The sequence below is a fragment of the Natator depressus genome, chromosome 10, assembly GCF_965152275.1.
Source record: "Natator depressus isolate rNatDep1 chromosome 10, rNatDep2.hap1, whole genome shotgun sequence".
Taxonomy (NCBI): Eukaryota; Metazoa; Chordata; order Testudines; family Cheloniidae; genus Natator; species Natator depressus.
In genome coordinates this window covers 67,673,537-67,694,832 of record NC_134243.1, presented here as the reverse complement: position 1 = coordinate 67,694,832, position 21,296 = coordinate 67,673,537, and the positions used below count along the sequence as shown (strand labels likewise).

The 21,296-nt window shown below is 41.1% G+C and overlaps 2 protein-coding genes across 2 annotated transcripts in view; both read left to right on the top strand.

Annotated features, from left to right (window-relative positions):
- LOC141995322 (cell surface hyaluronidase CEMIP2-like) overlaps window positions 1-5,651 on the top strand; it is a 74,356-nt gene extending 68,705 nt beyond the window's left edge. The window contains exons 24-25 of the mRNA XM_074966444.1: window positions 1,867-1,976; window positions 5,339-5,651. Of these exons, the coding sequence (XP_074822545.1) occupies window positions 1,867-1,976; window positions 5,339-5,493 (265 nt within the window). The 3' untranslated portion in view covers window positions 5,494-5,651. The remainder of the gene's footprint in view (window positions 1-1,866; window positions 1,977-5,338) is intronic.
- CEMIP (cell migration inducing hyaluronidase 1) overlaps window positions 1-21,296 on the top strand; it is a 142,267-nt gene that overhangs the window by 58,628 nt on the left and 62,343 nt on the right. The window contains exons 2-4 of the mRNA XM_074966445.1: window positions 15,775-15,877; window positions 18,957-19,109; window positions 19,798-19,936. Of these exons, the coding sequence (XP_074822546.1) occupies window positions 15,820-15,877; window positions 18,957-19,109; window positions 19,798-19,936 (350 nt within the window). The 5' untranslated portion in view covers window positions 15,775-15,819. The remainder of the gene's footprint in view (window positions 1-15,774; window positions 15,878-18,956; window positions 19,110-19,797; window positions 19,937-21,296) is intronic.

Here is a 21,296-nt window from a genome sequence, read left to right as displayed (position 1 = left end):
ACGAAGAGGAAAACGACCTACTTTTCATAGCTGATCTTGTGCCTGGTGAAATCTGACCGATTGAGGCTTTTCCAAAAATCAGATTTTCTCCAGAAAATAAAAAAAAACCCCACTATGCTCTCCTAGAGGGTTACACAGACTGCAGACGGAGACACATTTTCTGGAAAACTGGCACTTCCATTTAAGTTAACAGTTTGTTTTCCACCCTGAGATACATAAGGCCTTTTGCAATGACATTTGCAGTTTTATTCATTTACTCTGGTGTCCAACTGAAACGGCAGCAATTTCCTGGCAGGGGATGACTCATTTTTTTTTTCCATTGCTGAAAAGGGGGAGAGTTTGTTTATTCTTGCTGGTGGCTGGCTGTTTGCTTTTTTTGATGGAGAAGAATCAGAGGTGTGCCAGACTCTCCCGCAGGACTTTTCTTGGGCAAGCCAGTTAATTGACCTGCCGGCTCTGTTACCTTAGATGTGCTTCAGCAAGGAGCTGGACCATCTCTGTGTCTGTTCCACATTCCTTGTGGTTTTCTGTGTCACCACATAAACATGGAACAGCAGAGATTTATAGAAAAATTCTTGGCTGCTGGTAAAAGCAGGTCAAATAACCAGAAAACAGACTTTCACTCCAAGGCATTTCTGAGCAGTTCATGACCATGGATACAAACACTGCTGAGCTATCCCATGTGTATTGTCACAGGAGCCACTCACTGCTAGGGGTGCCATCTCCTGGTCCCTCGGGGGATTAGCTCTTTCCAGGTGCTGTGCCCTCCTCTAAAGGTCTCTGTACCCATCATTCTCTCTCACCCTGCAGCCCCACTCACTCCAGCTTCCTCTTTGCGACTTGGCCCTCTGGCCAGGTCACTATGGTCCTCCCTTCTGGGATATCAAAGTCTTCCCATGCAAACTGTCCAAGGCAGTCTGTTCTCCACTGCCTGCTCTGAGCCACTTCCCCAGTGGCTGGTAGGAGAACCCTGATCCACCCTCAGGAGTAGAACAGTAGGTTCCAACTCGGACCCTCTACTCAGCAGCCACGGTCTGGTCCCTCCTGGACCTCACTGCCTCTCCCTAAGCCTCTTCTGGCTTTCCCTCCTTTTCTGGGCTTGCCAGCCCCTCACATCTCTTTTCCCAGGGAGCAACTGCAGACTGCTGCTGTCAGCTATTAGGCTTTATAAATGCCCTCTTTTTCCCATCTAGCTGAGCCTTATCTAATTAATCCTTGCTCCCAGGCTCCTCCTCCAGGTGCAACCTGAGGAGTTAATTGGCCCAGGTAGCCACCATAACCACTCCAGAGCTTGTGTGGGGTGGACACCCCATCATATCTATATGTGAATGTATGAAATAATCTATGCACACATACCCACATAGATACATGCATGGTCTGGGTTCATATTTCACAGGCACAAACAGTTAGTCAGTCACTTGAATGCTACCAACTGTGCCGATAATTCATTGCAGGTGCAATTCATTGTGGGCTCAGAATTGCATCTGTGAGGTTAGAAGCCAGCCTCTGGCTTGACTGAGAATCAGATGCAATATGCAGGTGGTATGAATGTGTGTGAGTTTGGGACTATATTTTATTTCAAGTGAATTTTTTCCTGGGGATAAATATCGACACCCTATGTAGGATATGCTTTTTCAATCATTTTTGCTTTGTTTTGGCTCAGAATGAAATGAAGGTGACATTGACAAGGTAAAGCCTTGATTCAGGAAAGCGTTGGAGCATATGCTTAACTTTTAAGCCTTGTTATGCGAGATTGAAGTCAATGGGACTTAAGTATATGTTTAAGTGCTTTCCTGAATTGGGGCATAAAGATCCAACAGACACTTAGCAAGAATATTGTGCGATAATAATTGTCCTTCTTTTCAGCTCAGTTGTTCTTGTGTGCTCTAAAGACGGTTCAGAAATGATGGGAAGCTCCGAAATGTCTGTTTTTACAAGGTTAGGTTCTGCAAAGCCTATTGTCTTCCACAAAAAAGGTGACTATATTTATGTGAATTACACTGCCGTGCCTTCTTTGACTAAAACTGAAAGTGCATTTGTCTAGCAAAAATGTGCAAGCACCACCTTCTGAGTTTATAAATACATACTGTGCTATAAAAGATACCAATATGATCTCAGGAAAATTGTTGAAAAGCTTGAGCCTCAGAGCTAGGTGGAAATTTGAGGAATTTTTACCCTTGTTACAAATCTAAAACTGAACCCATCTCACCAACAAATAGCCACATTTTGTCCACTTTTCACTCCAAAAAACAAAACAAAAAAGCCCCGTTTTTCCAATGGAAATGAATCTGTTTCTGAACAAAGGATAGACTCCAACTTTAAAATTCAAACATTTTCCAGAGGAAAAAACAGCCATGAAGTTAAGTTTAATAAAAAAGAAAAATACCCTGAAATGAAATTCAGATGAGAGCAAAATGTGGATCATGATGATGGGGGGAGGGGGGAGAAATCACCAGTTTTGGATGACCTTACTTATACTTGATTTTTTTCCTGCAAGATCATTTGCAGTAGCAAGAAATTTTACAGTGATCAACTAATCTATAATGAAGTGCCCCTTCAGTTCAGATAAAAATAAGAAGCTGAACCTTTTTCTCAAAACTGAAATGAGATAATTGGTTTTAGTGTGTTCTTGCAGCTCTGCACTTTCCAAGACTAGAAGCAGACATTCCAAAATACCATAAGAAGGGCTTTTCTCACTGTAGTCACAACCCGACTGGGAGATGAAGAAACCCAGATCTCAAAAGTTTTTTCCAGGCTTATTTCTAGACCAAAAACTTGAGATAATTTTGGATGAACTAGATTGCAATCTGGAGGAGGGGTTTGTCCATCATTCCCTGTAATGGAGGTTGCTAGCACTGTCTTTGCTGGGGTACCTATTCCACCCTCATTACCACTTCAGTTTCCAGTCAGTGGATTGACTTCTTCTGCAAGGAAGGTGAAGTGCCTTTTGGTTGGTTGTCCAGAGTTTGTTGCCCTCCCGGGATGGGACCTCATCCAAAGCCCACTGCAGTCAATGGATTTCTTTCCATTGGCATCTGTGGTTTAATCAGGCCCATCTACAGTTTCCTTTTTGCTCCTTTACAAAGATCTTTATTGATTTTAAAACAAGAAAGGGAGGGGATATAGTGATACAAAACTGTGGCCCAATCCTAATACCATTAATTGGTCCTTAGGCAGGCGAAACACCCGCTGTCTTCAGACTGAGAAAACATAGCAAGGTCAGAACTTCTTAAAGTGCGCTAATGCCGGACCCTGCTGCTGCTGCAGATAAAACTCCCATTGACTTCCATGGGAGCAGAATAATCAAATGAAGGGACATCCAGATTTACGTCTGCACTTCCGTCCTCCAGATCAAATTCTGCCCTCAAGTGCACACAATTCCCCTTCAAAGGGAGTTGCACGTACTCACCTAAGGACAGAATTTGAAACAGAGTACCTACCAGCACTACCGAGTGCTGAGGAACTGCATAGCTCCAAGAATATCAGAGGTACTTGATTATGCTGTAGTGCCCCCAGACCAACGGACTTAATCTTGAATTTCCTGTCTCTTGTTGCTTTTAGCTGAAATTCTTGTCAAAGGTTTAGTGTGAATGTAGCAGCCATGTGCACGCTGTACTGGCTGTGCCATATTTCCATACAGTAATCCTGCTGGAAGATAGAAGGTTGGCCAAGTACCACTTTTGTGGAGTAATTCCTTTAATTGATAAGAAAATCAGCCATCCAGCCATCTGTGATTCAGTTTGATACCTCTTAAGCAGAGGTCAGAAGTGGAGTTGGCTGTATTTTCAGTCATGCTTCTTTCTTTTGGCATCTGTTTACATCAGTGAAGTAACTTATCCAGAAAAAAAATATTTTAAACTTATTCCGCCTGGTTTAAGTGGCCATGTTAGCTCACTCATATTACTCCTGAAAATGAGTGGAGAGCATACACTTCAGATCAAGGAGGGCAGGTTTGCCTTTGTGCTCATTTTAGTTACTGAGCAACTGTGTTGTTTTTTGTTGGTGGTTTGTTGTTTTTTTAAACTTTGCAGAAAATAATTTTCATTTTTAGCCATTGAAACACTAAAAAAATCAGTCTTTGGCAGAAACCAAAAAGTTTTCAGTGTTTTGATGAAAACAGACATTTTTGAAGAAAGTTCAAAACTTTTTGTAGTCTTCTTGGGATCTAAAAACCCTTCCTGATCAGCTGCATTCAGCGTACTTTATATGCATGATTCTGTCGTCCACCATGGCTCTCGGCATCACTACTTTGGTGTAGAAAGAAGTGGGAAATGCCTCACACAGAATACCCCCATCTTAATGAAAATTCATGTTGCTGCAGGAAGCAAAAGGTGCTGGTAGTTTGGTTGGTAGCATTCTTTGAGTCAGTAATGAACTAATACTTTAGCATGATGCTAGGCGACAGTGTGCTGCTGCTCTTTTGGATGAAATAAGAAACCAAAGAACTGGCTTTTCAGAAGCACCAGGGTGTTTGACCAGATGTCCATGACAAAGTTGAATCTGGGTAATTCTATTAAAATTCCCCCTGAGGCTTCAGTTGTATGCAGAATTTGACTCCACAACTCTGACGTTGTCTGGTCCCTATTTTAACAGTGCACAATCCACTCCAGAGGTGGTTATATGGTAATGAGGGTTGAAACATTTCCTCTAAATGTACGTGGTTTGATCCTGATGGCACTGAAGCCACTGTCAAAACTGCCATTCACCTTAGTGGGAACCGGATTGGGACCTTGTTGCCTGGAACTGCAACTCTTACTCCATGAAAAGTGTTTACATTAATAGTCCTGTTGCATGAGTAGGATTGAGCCCATAGTTTGCAAATAGCCTTGAGATCATTTACAACAGAAGGTTTCATACAAATGTAATCTATTATTAAAATGCAAAGCCACATATGACTGTGCAGCACAGCCCTATGGGAAGTCAACACAGGGAACAACAGCTTAGGCATAGCCAAGAAAACTGATCTAACCTAATAAAATAAGGATTCGAAATTCCCTAGCCATTTTCATCCAGTCAGATATGAAAAAATAACAGCATTTAAAAACAAACAACAGAACAATAGTCCCACTACCTCAAACCTGGGACCTCCCGTCACAGTTAATTGAAATTCCTGAGGACAGTGCAATCAAAATCCTGCTTCAGTGTGGCTTATCTCAGGCATTGTTACCCTCCTTTATCCTTCCTTATGTTTTATAAAACGTTATGTTACTGTAATCCAAGCAAAGAAATGGCTAGAATGTTTCCTTGATCTGTGCAGTGAGTTTGTGTCATGACAATAAATGGTTATTCCCTTAACCCAGTGATACAGATGGTCACTCTTTTTGTCTCTCCTTTTCAGGGAGTTTTGCTATGCTTGGATATAAAGGACAGGCCAGACCCTCCTGGATTAAAATCCTTAACCAAGCTGCTAATCAGAAAGCTGCTTTTCTACAGCATTATGTTCCCTTGATGTTGAGAGAATACAAATGTTCAGCTAACTCTGCAGAGTTTTAGGATTCTTTCTGTATCTGAACCACTTCCAAAACAACTCCAGAGAGGCTAGGGAAATCAGACAATTTAATCTTGCTACATTGTTGTTGGCTTAACATCAGCCAGGAAAATCCTACAACTCACAATGTAACTTTGGATGGTGGTGTTTTTATGGGTTTGTATCAGGCTGATGTTTTTTCACTTGTAAAAAATACAACTAATAAATATATTCTGATCTTACAAAGTGTGGGTAAAGCTTTGTTTTTTCAAGCAATGTGTGGATGGAATAGTTTTGCTGGGTTGGGAGATGGTTAAAGGCTACTTTTTCCCAAGGAAACCAGAACATACCTGCCATTTGGTACAATCTGGTGCATTCCAAAAGTGAAAATTTTCTCCTCAGAAGCATATAAGCCAGGAATGAAATTTGGCAAAGAAAAGTTCACAGTATCCAGGGAAGGAAGTGGACCCCATCAGAGGTAGGCAACCCTTACCCTTCATTCTGCCTTTAATTTGCACTCAAGAATCCAATGACTTCCATTCAAATCTAGGTCTGCTTTAAAAACACAACTCAAAACAAACAAGAAAAAACATCTCCTGCAGCTCCTTGGATGAACTGAAGTTAATAAAATCAACACACATCAACAGATAAGCTCCCAATAATCTTGTAATAATATCTTCTTTCTCATCAGGCTTATTATATACAACTGTTGTGCAATTGTTTCTATCTGTAGCTAATGACTGGTAAAATCATGTCTACTCTACTGGCAAGAAAATTTGATTAAAGACTCCCAAGTATATGAATTGAGATAAGTTGTCCTGGTCTGGTAAGGTAACTTCCTCAGGTGATGCTCACATGGCCTTTTCTCCTGCTGATGTCAATAGCAGTTTGGTTGAGTAAGGCAGAGTATCTGGGCCACTGCTGGCACATACAGGCTCTTTCTCTGTGGTTTTTCTTTAAATTGCCTCTTCTTGCCGTAATTAAGACATAATAGCATTGACTGGAAAGTGGGGAACAACTGGTATTGACAACCAGCTATTGACTTATCCTGTAGTGGCTGCACTGAAATTTTGGTTAACATTATGCTATCGATAATAACAATAAAGGAGAGGTCATTTTGAAACCATGGAGGTAAATATCTGGTTTTGACAGGTGCAGCAATCCAAAATGCTGAGAATTTTAAAAAAACATTGGACTAAAATGTGAAACATATTTGGATTTGGCTGACTGCTAATAATGACGGGATTGTCTGTAAAATGTTCTCCAAAATCCTTCAGGGTATTAGACCTCTATTAATTAAGGACACATTCTAGGTGCTTCACTGATCTTGGTGATGGGCCTGATTTGAACAGCAGGTGTGTGGATGCAACAAGGAAAGGATATTATTTGGGAGAAGGGGAAAAGGTAAAATCCTGCTCCCATTTGAAGTCAATGGCAAAACACCCATTAACTTCAGGGGGCCCAGGACTTCACCTAAAGACTCCTGGGTCAGCTACTAACTAGAGTAAACGAGCAGTGTAAACAAATGACATGATGATTTTGTTAGTGTTATTACTGAGGAGTTGAGGGAATGGACTTATCTGAGATTTTTACACTGTGCTGGATGTCAAAAGCTGGACAAGGGCTTTTATCATTTTAAACTGAAGTTAGTGTTTCCTGTGTCTACATACCACAGAGTGCATGGAGAGTTAGGTGCCAGGGGACTCTTTTGATAACCTTTGCACCCCAAAAAATAAATCAATAACTTTTTATTTGATTTCTTTTTCTTTGTTTATAAAATGATTTGTTCCTCAGTGCGTTTTCTAGGAGGCAGTTGTTCGTAGAACAATCAGCAATACAACTAGCACTAATTAACAACTTTGTTAGCAGTTTTGGCTGAGGCCAAGAACTAATGGATTGTCTCATCATCCAGAATATTTTCTCACCCCTGGGGGTTATCCTTCTAGTTCCAGATCATTGGCAGGTCAGTGATGGGGAAGGTTGCAATACTGTTATCTTTGCTGTATGGATAGAGAGTGCTGGTCTCCTCAGCTGTCAATCAACACTAAATTCCCAGGAAAGATAGATAGATATATGGAAAAATTTCAATTACAGGTAAACCTGTTCAAGTAATATGTCCTTATTGTGAATTAAAGATCCTGAGATCCTCAGATCAGATCAGAGAAGTAACATCCAGTGGCCTAAATACTGTAATAACTTAAATGCATCCTAGGTGCAAGCAGCAGAATCGCTTCTCATTCCCATTCGATCTTTTCCAAATGAAGCTCTGTCACTGCAGTTGATGGACACAATTTACGTGTTTTCTAGAGATGTGAAGATGCACTCAGCATGGGTGGGTTTTTTTTAAATGCATATGATGTGGTTCAGTGGTATGAATGAGGCACTTCATCTGTTGTGGAGCAGAATGAGTGCATTGAGTGAGAGCAGCAAGAGCTTTCCCATAATTCAGTGGGGAAAATGGGACTTGCTGTATCACAGGTGTTTGTCAGTGAACACTGCTAACAGCAATTTTTGTCTTATTAGTGACACACAGTTAAAGTATAGGTTGTTTATCTGTTTATATTATCTTCATCATCATGGTATACGAGCTCCTGTCCTATTGGCCCAGATGATGCCTAGGTTGGATAGAAAGACTTAGCAAAGGTGCAGCATGTTTCTCAGCCCCATTGAAACAGTTAATTGTCTGTCTAGCTGCGTGACAATTTCAGCTTCAATGAGGGGGTCTAACAGACTGAATGGAAGGGAAGATAGTTCAGAATGAAAGGCCAGACCAAGGGACTTCAAACTCTTCCCTTATGTGGTGGTCATGACTCCGTCTTGCTTTGGCATCTGCCTTGACTGAGACTGAAGGAGGTGAGTGAAATTCTGACTCACATGGAGTCAGTCCTATCAGAAATGTTAATGCATAGATGTTGACATCGTTTTTATACTATATGTATAAAAATTTTATACATGTATGTGAATGTAATGTCTATAAAGTGTGTGTAAATGCATGTCAATAGATACCAATTTATCCAAAATAAATTCTATGAGGCTAAGTTTTTACTAGTCCTTCTGTAGAATTAACTCCACTTCTTTCCTCAGTATATTAAGTAACGGGAGTCTTGCATATTAACGCTAAGCCTTATTTCACTGGGTAGACCCATATTCTACACTACAGCTTTGTTTCTCCTTTTTGAATTTTTGATACACGTGCACAAGTTATTTTGGCCAGGGAGGTGAGGGCTGCATTACTAATATCTCTTCTGTGCTTTGAAGACCTCACAGCTGAAACAACCAAAAAGGTTTTTACATGTTGAGGTGAGTGTTCTGTTGGCTAGATTCTTGCTCTCTGATGAATGGCTTGCCCGCTCGCTGTCCAGTAACACCATGCCATTGACGTGGGACCAAGCCATTGTGCTACAGAGCTGATGTGATTCAGAGCACTCTGAGTGACTTGATCCCTTGAGCCTTTGAGGTAGGAGACCTGAGGTGGTCAGAGAGAAACTGCCTGAGGAGAGGAGTGGAAAGTGGATTCGTTGCCAAAACAGGTAACAGTGTTTTGTTTTGGTGTTTGTTTTTTTTTTTCCTGGATCATTAGCCAGACTGAGGAAGACCTCGATGAGGTTCAAAAGATAATGTACAAAGTGATGTGATGAACTTTATGGGCCACTGGAGAAAAAGGAAGCAGGATCAAGCTCTATATGACGGGGTGCTTGTTCTATAAAAACCGAAATAAGATGGGGACTGAACCCTCCAAGCAGCACTGTTAAGTCCTTTTGAACCTCCGGTTATAACATAATTCTGTTTTCTGAGGCCATAAGAGCAAGAGCTAATTGGCTGTGAGTTTGAGCCCCAACACTGGAGCAAATCACTGATGGTTCGTGCTCTTTATTATCCTGGAGATGTATTTGATCATATCAGATGGGTCCAGATCCTGAATCCTAGTAGTATAACGCAGAGTCCTAAACCCAGTCTAAGGCTAACAACTGGTGAAGGAGAAGCTGGGGAAAAGAGTCGTGTACCCAGCCTTCTGAAGAATACCTTTCCTCCCAAAATTAAGCCAAGTGGCAAGTGTCCAGGAGAAATGGGCGAGAAGCTAAGGTGAGCCAGACACACAGAGTAAAGTGCCACAAAAGCAAAAAAGAAAAATATTTGTGTCCCAGTGCAGAACCCTGGGTAGTGGTGTGTGACTATCCCGTTGGGCTGCTGGAAACACTTTCCTTCCAGTCAGGGTAAAAGAGACCCCCAAAACGATGAACATTCAACAAAGGACACTATTTCCACCTGGACACTCAGGATACTAGAGACCAATGTTTCAAAAGCTGCTTCTGAATGTCGGTGACGCAGGTGCTAAAAACTGCGTAGATGAGTGTGCAGGTGTAAATGGAGACACTGGCTTAGACCTCTTCAAATCTTGGCCCCATTTGGTCCAGGGCACTTAGCAGTGTTTGCAAAAAATGCTAGGCTGCATCTTAGCAAATGGGTAAACACACCCACCTCCAAATGCAGCCAATACGTGCGTTACAGGATGCCACCCATTGCCAGTCTGAGACAACTGGCCATCTTCCTGAGTAATCCACAAAGGCTTTTCCTTCTCCTTTATTGGCAAAGGATAACAAATTTTAAATCACCAAAGTCTCGTTGACATGACCTAGGTGTTTTGAAAAATGCTACCCAAAACTTTAGAGGCCTGCAGGTCTGATTCTATGAAGTGCTGAGCTCCTTCAACTTCCACTGAAATTGGTAGGAGATAAAAGCACTCAGCACCTCCCCTGGGTCTGCCTGGAGGAATAAGAATGAAAACTTGCAGCAAGTATTGCATAGAGAGGAACTTGACTAAATCCCCTTCCCAGTAGAGGAAAATGTTAGATAAATTGATAGGGAATCCAGGTTCAGAGAGAGCAGTCAGGTTCTGTTTCAGGCTCCAGTATTAAGACAATTGTAAAGAATGATTACTTCAACTATTCTACTTCCAGAGCATCATCTTTCTTGGTTACCTTTTCCCTTGCCTCACCACAAAAATCTGGCTAATGTGCAGATGGCAAAAACAACATCAAATGCACGTACAGTACCATTTAAGATTTAATGATGCATTTATGTCACTGGGGCTAAGGTTGTGCAAACATTTGAATTGGAAATCCCTGGATATCTGTTTGCATGATGACAGGGCTGGATCAAGGCTTTTAAATAACTACAGACATGTACTAGCAGCCAGGTGTGCAATGGTTCACCCTAGTTCAGGAACGTCAGTGTAAAGAAAGGTAGACACATCCAAGGTGAAGAAAGCCAAATGTACTTGTCAAGTCAGTTTTCCCAGCTTGAGTTAAGATGTGAAATGGCCTGTTACAGGCACAGAGCAATATTCTCTCAGCATAGGGAATGTGAACTCATCACAAGTGTGATGGCAGTAAAAGGACTGCACGGGCGCTAATTAAACCTCCCATTCCTTCCTCAGAAATCAGTTTCCTCATCAGCCCAGAGCGCTTTGCATATGAACAAGGACGCTTCCAATGCACTTTTGAACTGGTCACCAACAGCACTGAAATCTAAATATGGGCTCAGACTAATTTTCCTAAGTATAATGAAAGCTCAAGTTTTCAGAGTAGCTATCTACTTTCCCATGTCCATTTTCCATTCTAGTTTATAAAGGTTCTTCCTCGACTTCAGTGTGAGAGGGCTCTGGCCCATAGGCCAACATTTCCATCAGTGACTACTAGTGACTTCAGGTGTCCCCAGCCATTTTTGGATGCCTAACTTGAGACACCCTAAAGGAGCTTCATTTTCAGAAAGCGTTGAGGGCCTACATTCTAAAGGTCAGCACCATTCAAGGTGTATCGTATTGGCTCCCAGAATCTGAGGTATCCATAATCATGAGTCACTTTGGAAAATCTTGGCTATGGTGTCTAGGCTACTAAATAACAATCTACCTGTCTTGGTACTTCTATCGCTTCAGCACTTCAGTAATATCTGAATATCTCATAATCAGTAATGAATACTATCCTCACAATACCCCAATGAGGAAGGGAAGAGTCCTTTATCCCCATTTTACAGAGGGGAACTGAGATACAGAGAGACCAAGTGACTTGCCCAGGATCATGTAGGAAATCCGTTACTGAGTCAGAAATTTAACCCCAATCTCCTGAGTCCCAATCCAGCGTCCTATCCCTTATACTGTGAGAGGACAGAGAAGAAATGGAGTTCTCCTGTTTAAATGCTTGCCGTTTCTGCCCATTTTCCACTTTCCAGTCACTGTGGAGATTACAGGCTTCTTTCAACTGAGCATGTCCCTCTACATTGTTACCCATTTAATAGCACTAAAGACCTCTAACGCGAAATGGCTTGCAATGTTATTTGCAGTCATCAGTCAGATTGGGCTATTACCGTGACAACCACGAGATGTACCAGTGAGGAGAAGAGTAATTCTTCCCTCCCCTACCCCCACCCCACTGACTGAGGAACTTTAGGGAGCCCACACTTATGATTTCATTATGAAATTTTTAAAATCTCAAGCTGTCTTTAAATGTATGTTTACATTTTCCCCCCAGCACCATCTGTTCTCTGTCTGCTTCAGCATAAAACTACAAGGAACTAGCTAGATCAGGGGGCTCCTTTTTACAGAATCCTTTAATGCTTTCTAGTGCATTATGACCATTGACACCTGCAGTAGCAGCTGTCTAAGGACTGACTAATGGCTTCCTGTATCTACTTTTAGCATTGTCTGCTAATATTCACTCTTTTTGAAATGATTCCCGGCTGTTGGAGCCTTCCAAAGAGTGTGTCTTGCCAGACTTAGGGATATGAATCCCACTCTCAATTGCCAGGTGGCTTTTAACAGCTAAGCAAAAATGCTTTTCTCACCCAGCAGAGAATTTGCGGATGGAGTTTGAGAAACATTAAAGATTTATTTAGGATTCTTTCACAGCCCTTACACACAGAGCATTTCAATATATATGGCCATTTGTTGACAGAAATTATTACATCATAGTTGAACTTAATAATATGGCATCTGTTCAAGTAAGATGTAGCTTGACTGCTTTATCCCCACATGACTCTAAGCTAACAAAACAACCCGTTTTGTAGCAGGTACTATTCTGAAACCCTCCCGCACGGAAGGTCATGAAAAGAGTCATTTTTCCTCTTCTTAAATTTTTTTTTGTATTGTTTGACTCTAGCACTTGTGAAGGGTGTTGAACTGACACCCACAGAACCTGAGATCTTCTGTGTATCCCCAGAACAGGAACTGTATTTTTCCCACATGGCTCTGTCAGTATAACTCAAATCTGGCCCAGCAGAGGCACTGCTCGTAGTGGGAGCAGAATTCATTCTCCTTGGCCTCTCTGGGACATGCAACAAGGATGCCCTTTCATACTAACCGTGATAGTGAACACGGGGAGCTGAACTGAGCCCCCCCCCTTCCATTTAGCCAGAAAACAGGAAAGAGCTTGTTTTAACCACTGCAGTTTAGATTCTGCAGAAATTATTTGGGCCCAATACAAAAGTGGCATCTTCCAAAAATATCTACATTTTAAATGTTGGGTTTTTTTTTTTTTTTTTTTTTTTAAGTCCACACCATGTTGCACAAGCTTGAGGACAAAGGCATTTGGCACTGGCTGGCAGTAACCCATAGCTGTTGTCTCCAAAGGAAGCAATGGCCACAGGAAGTGACAACTGTCCCTGCATTCTAGCAAAGAAATTTCTTTACTACCCAATAATGAGATAGAAAGTGCACCCTATCACTGTCAAAATTCATACCTTTTTGTACCTAACCAATGTGCTATAAATGAAAGACCAAACCATTCGTTTTAGAAAGTATATGCCTTCAAACAAAACTGTGTCTGTCATCATTACAAAACAGCTTTCACGTGTACTGCTCTACCACGGTATCACAGAGGCACAGTTTGTGCTTCTACTTAAAATAGACAATAACTACCCTACTTCAGATCCGATTGTGTCATAACAGTGGGCAAATGTTGACTTTTTAATGGTTGCTGTTGTACTTCAATAACACTTACTATGACATTGTTGGCTTATAAAATGTTGACACTGTTAAATGGTCAGACACGTGCTGCTTAGTTCTGACCCCAATCCTATTGAACGGTTACTACTCGCTGAAAATGTACATCATTCAGAGATTAAGCCATTACTGAGTAGAGCTAGGCAGACAATAGATTTCCCATTTTGCAGCAAATTCCATGATTTTAAAATTTCACCAGTTCCAAAACAGAGTGAATTTTTTTTTTTAATTTCCAGAAAAATGAAATTCTGAAAAATGTCATGTTTTTTAGACACCTGGGACATTGTTTTAATAAAACGGAAACATTGCACTTTAATTCTGACTATTTAACTTTCTTCAAACTGTTTTTATATAAAAACACTATTTCATTTGGAAAAGTCATTTTGAAATGAAAAATCAAAGTGTGTGTTTGATACTGAAAATACCCAAACGGGATGTTTCAACATTATTGAAATGCTTCATCTAATCTTTTAAACAAAATTTTGTCAAAATTGGCATGTTCTTCAAAGCATTTTGATTTTGATGAAAATGGCATTTATTTTGGGGGGGGGCATGGAGGAAGGTTTACTATTACTATATATATTGCTTTTTCTCTACTATCCTGCAATATCCTTTTTAGCACTGAGTATCACGTGGCATGCTGTCTGTATTGTCACATGGATAGAATGTTGCTTTCACTCAGTGGGCATGAGCCATGTGACCAGCAATCCTAATGCCACTGTGCCCTACAACTGTACAAGCAAACTTATTTTCTGTTGATGTTTCTTGACAAACTTGGTTGTAATGCTACTTTTAATATAATGCCCTAAATTTCATGGCAATACATTTTGGGTAAGTAGTTGTCATTTAAAATTGTACCATTTACATGCACGGCGTGGACACCTCCTGTATTTATTTCCGCTGTGGAATTTGTTCCAGACTAAATCTTGGTGTTTTTTTTAATTACAAGAGGATAAGTACAATTGAAGTTTTCTTAGGTAAGAAATTGGAGCTCCCCGGAGTTTTTTTCTTTTACCTGTTTAACTCCAAACCAATGCGATTTTTCTAAACAAACATTTGACACTCCATTACTTTGCAATATGAACAGGTTCCTTGTGTCTGCATAGGGAGGTTTATTTAATTTGGAAAAGAACCTAATGGTCTCATTTGCAACCAAACGTGTTTGAAAAGACTGCCCTCAAGATGCTCTCACAACTATCGGTGACTTTAAAAGCAAACATATGTAAATACGAAGAGGAGCCTAAACTGGTGTGTGTTGACATGTAGAAGAACCCTGTGGATATAACAATCTGTCTCATCATATGCTGACTCCGTATTATGTTATAACCATAATATGGCCATATGGATTAAAAACAAGTTTCTTTAAAAGTCCATCACTACAGAATTGCATAATGAAATGTAACGGCTCCAAATACTACACTGGATAAAGAATACGAATTTTAAACAAATATACAAATACATACGAGTGAACATTTTACATAAGTAGTATACACAGAAGTACATAACCCTTGACCTCCATGGGAATATTCATATCCATGACCTCTCACCACCGTGAAGCAGAGTTGCATAATCAGACCTGTTAGCATATGGGCTGTAATCACAGTAATCCTAGACACAGTGGGATTACTTAAGGACAGCGCTCCAGCCCACTCCAAATCTAAATTTATGACACTGAAGCTAGGTCTTCAGGGGGGAATCTCTAAAAGCAGCCTTTAGCTTTGCTCCCAGAACTGCAATTTGGAGTGGCTGAGTGACTGAGCACCCAAAAGTCCAGAAGGTGCAGGTTCAAAACAGCAACTGTGAGCACAGGTCAGAATTTTGGGATGCACAGAACATGGTTGCCAAAAGTTCACACCCAGAACACAGGCATACAGTTTAGGGTACTCACATTGAGGCCACTCTGAAAATTTGATCCTAAGTGTTTTTATTTGGGAGGGAGGAGAGGGTTGGCTTTTTGTTTTTTTGTTTTTTGCACATGTGAGTATGCAGCCATCCACTGTCCTGATACCATATGTGTTTTATAGTGCATTCCTAAGAAGTTTCCTGTCCCATGTTGTGATTTCCTTCTGTGTACATGTTTGAATATCTGAATATTAAACCTAACAAAGGGGAATATGTTGGGTGGGTGGGGCAGGGGGGGTGTTCTTGTTTTTCTGTTCTTCTCTAACAAGTCGGGAAGGGTGAAAAGTGAAGGCCTACTTAGTCAGAAAACTGGATGTAACCCTTTCTCTGTGTCATATGTAACTTTTTTGCTTAAAATATACTTGAGTTGACAACGATCTAATTCCTGCCGTGGCGTTCTTTGTCACAGGTCTCCACAGAACTAAGAATATTGAAAGCAGCCTCCCTTCCCAGGATGGACCTGGTCATCAGTTTTTTTTCTCTTCTATTTGTAATCTCTTTTGTACGCACAGGTAAGTTTCCAGCCAACAGACGGTATATAAATAACAGTATTTGTAACTCGGGAAAGTGCAACTGTAGGTCAGGTGTCTTTTTAGCCCTTAATCCAGTGTCTGCCGGGAGTTTATAGCACGAGCAATGTGGGGAAATAAATAACAGGATCCATTTCCCAAGTTCCCCAGCCTCCCTAGTTTAGAGCAGCTTCGTTAAAGGCAAAGGGGGAAACTACTAAGCAGTTGAAAATGCTATGTGAAGTGAAGAAGCTGAATAAGACAAGTTTATAAAATAGCCCAAGAGCTGTTGTTCTGAGACGTGCTTTGAGCCTTTTATTGCATTGTCCTAGCTCTGCCCTCACGGATAGAACACCAGAAATTATGGGGAGAGCAAAAAAGCCATCCTGTCCCAGGATGCTTCCTCGGTCCTTCTCTGGGTCTTGCTGGTAAAAGCAAAAGCATTTCATGCATTATGTTCAGCCTCTCCAAGCTACTTCTCTCCTCACTGTGCTTTTCTCTCTATTCTATGTATGGTGGATTTGTTTCTGACTTTTTTTTAGTCCCCCCCGCCCCCCAATTTAACCCCCAAAGCTATCATTAAGCAACAACATGAGGTACACTGTCATTGCTGTGCTTAGGGAATTTTAGGCACAAAAGAAAACTTAGCTAATTCTGCAGAGTGCCCTGAAGGGGAGCTGGCATCTGAGTGCAAAAAGACCAGGAGATTCATAGATAAGGCTGAAATTTCATCTGTGATGAAGTAAATGGGTACTAGAGAGCCAGTTAACTCTTTAGCTGTTTCAGTCCTTCTGTGGCTGACAATGGATGTCTTGCTGGAGAACACAGACTAGGATTGGACTGTAGAGTTTCTGCACTGCTCCTGGAATGAATGGGTTAAGAAAGGAGCTTGGACCTTTAACTCTGAATGATCTTGGCTTTTGCTAATTTAAATCCAAGTTATAAGAGTAAATCCCCTCCCCCTAACTTCTGTCTACTTCTCTGCCTGTCGTTAGACTATGAATTCCTCAGGGCTGGCGTTGTCTTTTCTTGAATGTTGGAAAAACACCCACGATAAACAAATAATAATGAGCTGGCTTCAACCCATCCAACTTAGCCTGTTTGGAAGTTTTATACCTTTAAATTTGACTCAAATGTCAGTGTCTGTGACTGATTTTTATAATCTCGATGTGAGCACACTTCCAATTCTTGTCCTTCGTAGAATCCTTGATCATTTCTTTTGACTGTTGTCTATTCAAATTAGTGTTGTTTTCAGGCATCTGGTTACAATGCAAGTTCCATTTACCACCTGAATTATTTATCTTTTTCAGTCTACTCTTATTGATTCTACATGTCTCCCAGTAGAGATCAGGAGCCTGATTCTGATCTTTTCTTCAGTGTAAATCAGGAGGAATACCATTGATATCACTCCAGTTTGAAACTGGTGCACATATCTGATTTGAGCCCTGGATATTTTTCAGTGTTTGAATCACTGCTCAACAATTATTGGCATTCTTTACATAGAAATGCAGTGATCAAGTCAAAGAACTCCTGTAGATCCAGGACACATGTTGCACACATGAAATGTCACTTGCTACCCTGGGTAACTGGCCCTTTGGAATCTCAATAGAGGATGTCCTTAAGAGACACCAAACCAATGGCTGATCTAATTCTATTGTTTTCTTAAGAGTTGGAGTTGATTTGGAATCTAACAGGAAACTGAATGCAGATGGACAGATTTTGTTCAGGATGTTACAGAATTCTAATTGTCCTTCTGGTTTTCTAGTGGCAAAAGAATACAGGATATATAGCTCCCTAATTGTCACAATATTTCTTGATGTCAGCACTAAAACATCTTGACAGTGAGAGAGTCTTAAAACTGATCCACACTGGCTGCTTTGTTCATCAGTTGGAATGTATTTGTATCCATTACAAAAACAAAGACCTTCTCATTGGTCTAGATGCCTTGCAAGAAGTCCTGAACCCCTTGAGATTTGCCATTGACTTCAGTGGGGCCAGGATTTCACCCCATATCCATTGTCCTAGATATTCTGTGGTCTTGCAGATTGATCTATTACCTCAACAGAGTTGCATTTTTTTTTTTAAAAAAGGAAAGAACGACATGTGAATCGCACTGGGCAAAGTACCAAGAGCTGATGAGAACCTGCAACTCCCATTGATGGGAAAGGGTTCATTGTTCAAACTCCCCATTGTCCTCAATCTTCTTTAATTAGGAAGTTTGTAACAGTCATGAATATTCTCACACACACCCCTCTCTTGTTGAACTAGAATAGATGTGGGGCTAATGTGTTGGGTAAGATTAAAGCAGAGAAATATTTTATCTTGTAACATGAGATGCCCTTGGATTTGGTGCATGAGCACAGTTGAGATGTATGTGTGTGGAGACCAATGATATGCAATTCTTGAGTGGGTGGATCCTTCTCTTTTTTCTGAAAGATATAATGAAGCCAACCATTCTCTCATGAGATTTCTAGCTCTTCCTGGCTTTGGCCAGACTTGAATCTCCCTGAGAACTATCTTGTTATGGTATTTAAACCACTCATGCTTCCTGTCCCAGCTGAAGAGCAAAGACTGTAGAAATGTATGGCTTTTTTCCCCTTTAAGTTTACCAGACCTCACAGGTACTGTTTTGGCATTAGCTTGTGTTTAGGTGACTGTTCAGGTTGGGTCTTTTCTCCTTTTTCATTTGCTCCCTAGAGCAGACACCTTTTGTGCAGCTAGTGACAGACTGCCCACATTATAGCTGGACATTGACAGGCAGAGCTGTAACATTAAGGGCAAAATCCTCCCCTTTTCTCTACCACTATCTTGATGCGGTGGGACCAGTGATGTTTTGCTGTGCAGGGTAGTAAGGTTTTTTGTGCTTTGAGTCCAGCATAGCATGTTCCCAAAGATATTGTTCATTTGCCTTTTTATCATGACCCAAATACAGCCCAATCAAGGTGGGACATCTTTGCATTTCAGGGAAGAGGCATCCTCTTCTAATGTAATTTATCAAGCATGACAGTGTCAAGGGCATAGATGTGGCATTTTCTTTCTTGAGTGAAGCCAGGATAATTTTATCTCCCTTCATCTCTATCAGCAGAAGCAGCCTCAGCATGTCCTGATCAGGATCCTGAGCTGGAACCGTGGAATGCTGGTCACGATGAAGATCAACACATTGAAATCCGCAAAGGGAGGAAGCTCCTTCTCTCTTCCTCTGCAACCGTCCACTCTATCCACATTACAGATGGAGGTAAATCCTTCTGCCAGCCTGAGAGCCAAGCCAGGGGATGAGGACTCTCCATTAGGTCTACTTAGATCAGCACATATTGGTACAGGGACAGCTTCCTGCAGGGTGCTCTGAGTTAGAGCAAATATTGGATAATGCCAGTTCAGTTTCATACCAGGGTGGGTGGTGGTAGGGATGATATCCGCTCTGGGCAACTAAGAGTAGCTTGTTTGTCCTCTCTGGAGAATTGACAAAAGTACATCAACTTGCTTAATAGTTCTAGTCCTGCAGTTTCCTTTGTAAACCCTATCCTAGTAATTCGCTGTACAGATAATATCCTAATGAAGCAACGATTTTCTTAGGATCTCAGGACAAGTCAGATATGTGTTTACTCTTTGTCTGGAAGGACAGTATCCTATTTTGTTTCTGATGACTGCTAGCATTAACCGCTTTTATTGAGCATTAACTCATAAATCCTCATGCAGTCTCCTATTCAGTCCTTCTCCATGCAAAACTCCACTGACTTCAGTGAGTTTGCCTGAGTAAAAGCCAAATAAACACTTTAGGATCTGGCCCTAAAGCAGTTTTGGGGAATATGTTTGGCATTTCTCTCTCATGTAACTGGGAAAGCTGGCCCTGCTTTTTGCAGTCGCACCACTAACTCTGATGACTTGCTGTGTTTTAAAACTTCATATCATTATTTTTTCCTTAGGAAAGCTGGTGATTAAGGACAATACACAGCCTATAGTTTTGCGAACTCGACATATATTGATTGAAAACGGAGGAGAGCTACATATTGGCAGTGAGCTATGTCCATACCAAAGTAATGTGGTGGTCATCTTATACGGGCGGTATGTACCTAAAGAACATGAATCCCCTAATTTAGTGCTAGATCTCTATATTACAGGTTCCATTTCACAATGCAGAGATACAAAATAATAATTGCAATTAAGATTTCACTGACATTAAACATAAATCACCCATGCAAACAATGCTTTGTGGGAGGCTTCTTGGCCTATTGAGATGATTAACTTTACAAAACAAAAGAGAAACTTTGGGACCTGGTTTTGAGTCCTGTTTGACACATCACAAAACTGCCACATATTTCACAACCAATTGATCTCATTAGCTGTCTTGCTCAAGAGATTTTTGTAGCCTATCCATTCTTTCAAATATTTTAAAGTCCCAGGAAAAAAGGCCCAACATTTCCATTATTTTCTTGCAGTTACCTTGGTCTGAAAATGTTCATGCCTAAATGGGACGGGGGGAGAAAGGAGGGAGAGACGCAGAGACACAGACAGACACCCTGATGTAGCTCAGGAATTGTCCAGCACTCAAGTGCACGCCCACTCTGGAGTGTAAACCCAAATTTGTATTGTCTTGCGCTGCACAGAAAACTGTACAGTTTAAGCTTGTGAAAGTGTCTCCCTGCCTCAGTGTGGAGGAAGATCTGCACAGCTTTTTGCCCCCCAGTTATGAATTGCACAAACTGGTTTATAGAAACCAAAAACAAATTTATTAACTGCAAAGGATAGATTTTAAGTGATTATAAGGCATAGCAAACCGATTAAAGCAGATTACTGAGCAAATAAAGCAAACACGCAAACTAAGCTCAATACACTAAAGAAACTCGCTTCAAGTAGTAATTTCTCACCCTAAATGTTTTAAGCAGGTTGCAGAGTTTCTTATAGACAGACTGATCTTGCTTGCAGTTTAGAACTCCAGATATTCCTTTCACAGACCTGACACCTTCTAGCCTGGGTCCAGTCCTTTCTTCCCCAGATCAGTTTTAGGAGTTTTCCAGCAGTTATTTTAGGTAGGTGTTCACTGAAGAACCGACTTAGATTAACTCACTTCCCTGCCTTAAATGGGACTTGCATATGGTGGGAATCCTTTGTTGTTTCCCGTTAGGTCCCCACCACTATTAGTGGAAAAATACTAGTAGGTCAAGATGGGGTCCAGTACCAGGTGACATGATCACATGACCCTGCAGTGTCAAAGCAGCATCCCAGGAAGCTTCTCAGGAAGGTGGGAGATCTTCAGAGTCCTATTGTTCTCCCTAATGGCACATCCAGGCTGATTGCCTACTGTCTGGTGGGCGTTCCCCAGGTGTCAACACAGTTGTAGTTGTTACATAGGCAATATTCTTAATTTCAGATACAGAAATGATACATGCATACAAATAGGATAATCATAGTCAGTACATCATAA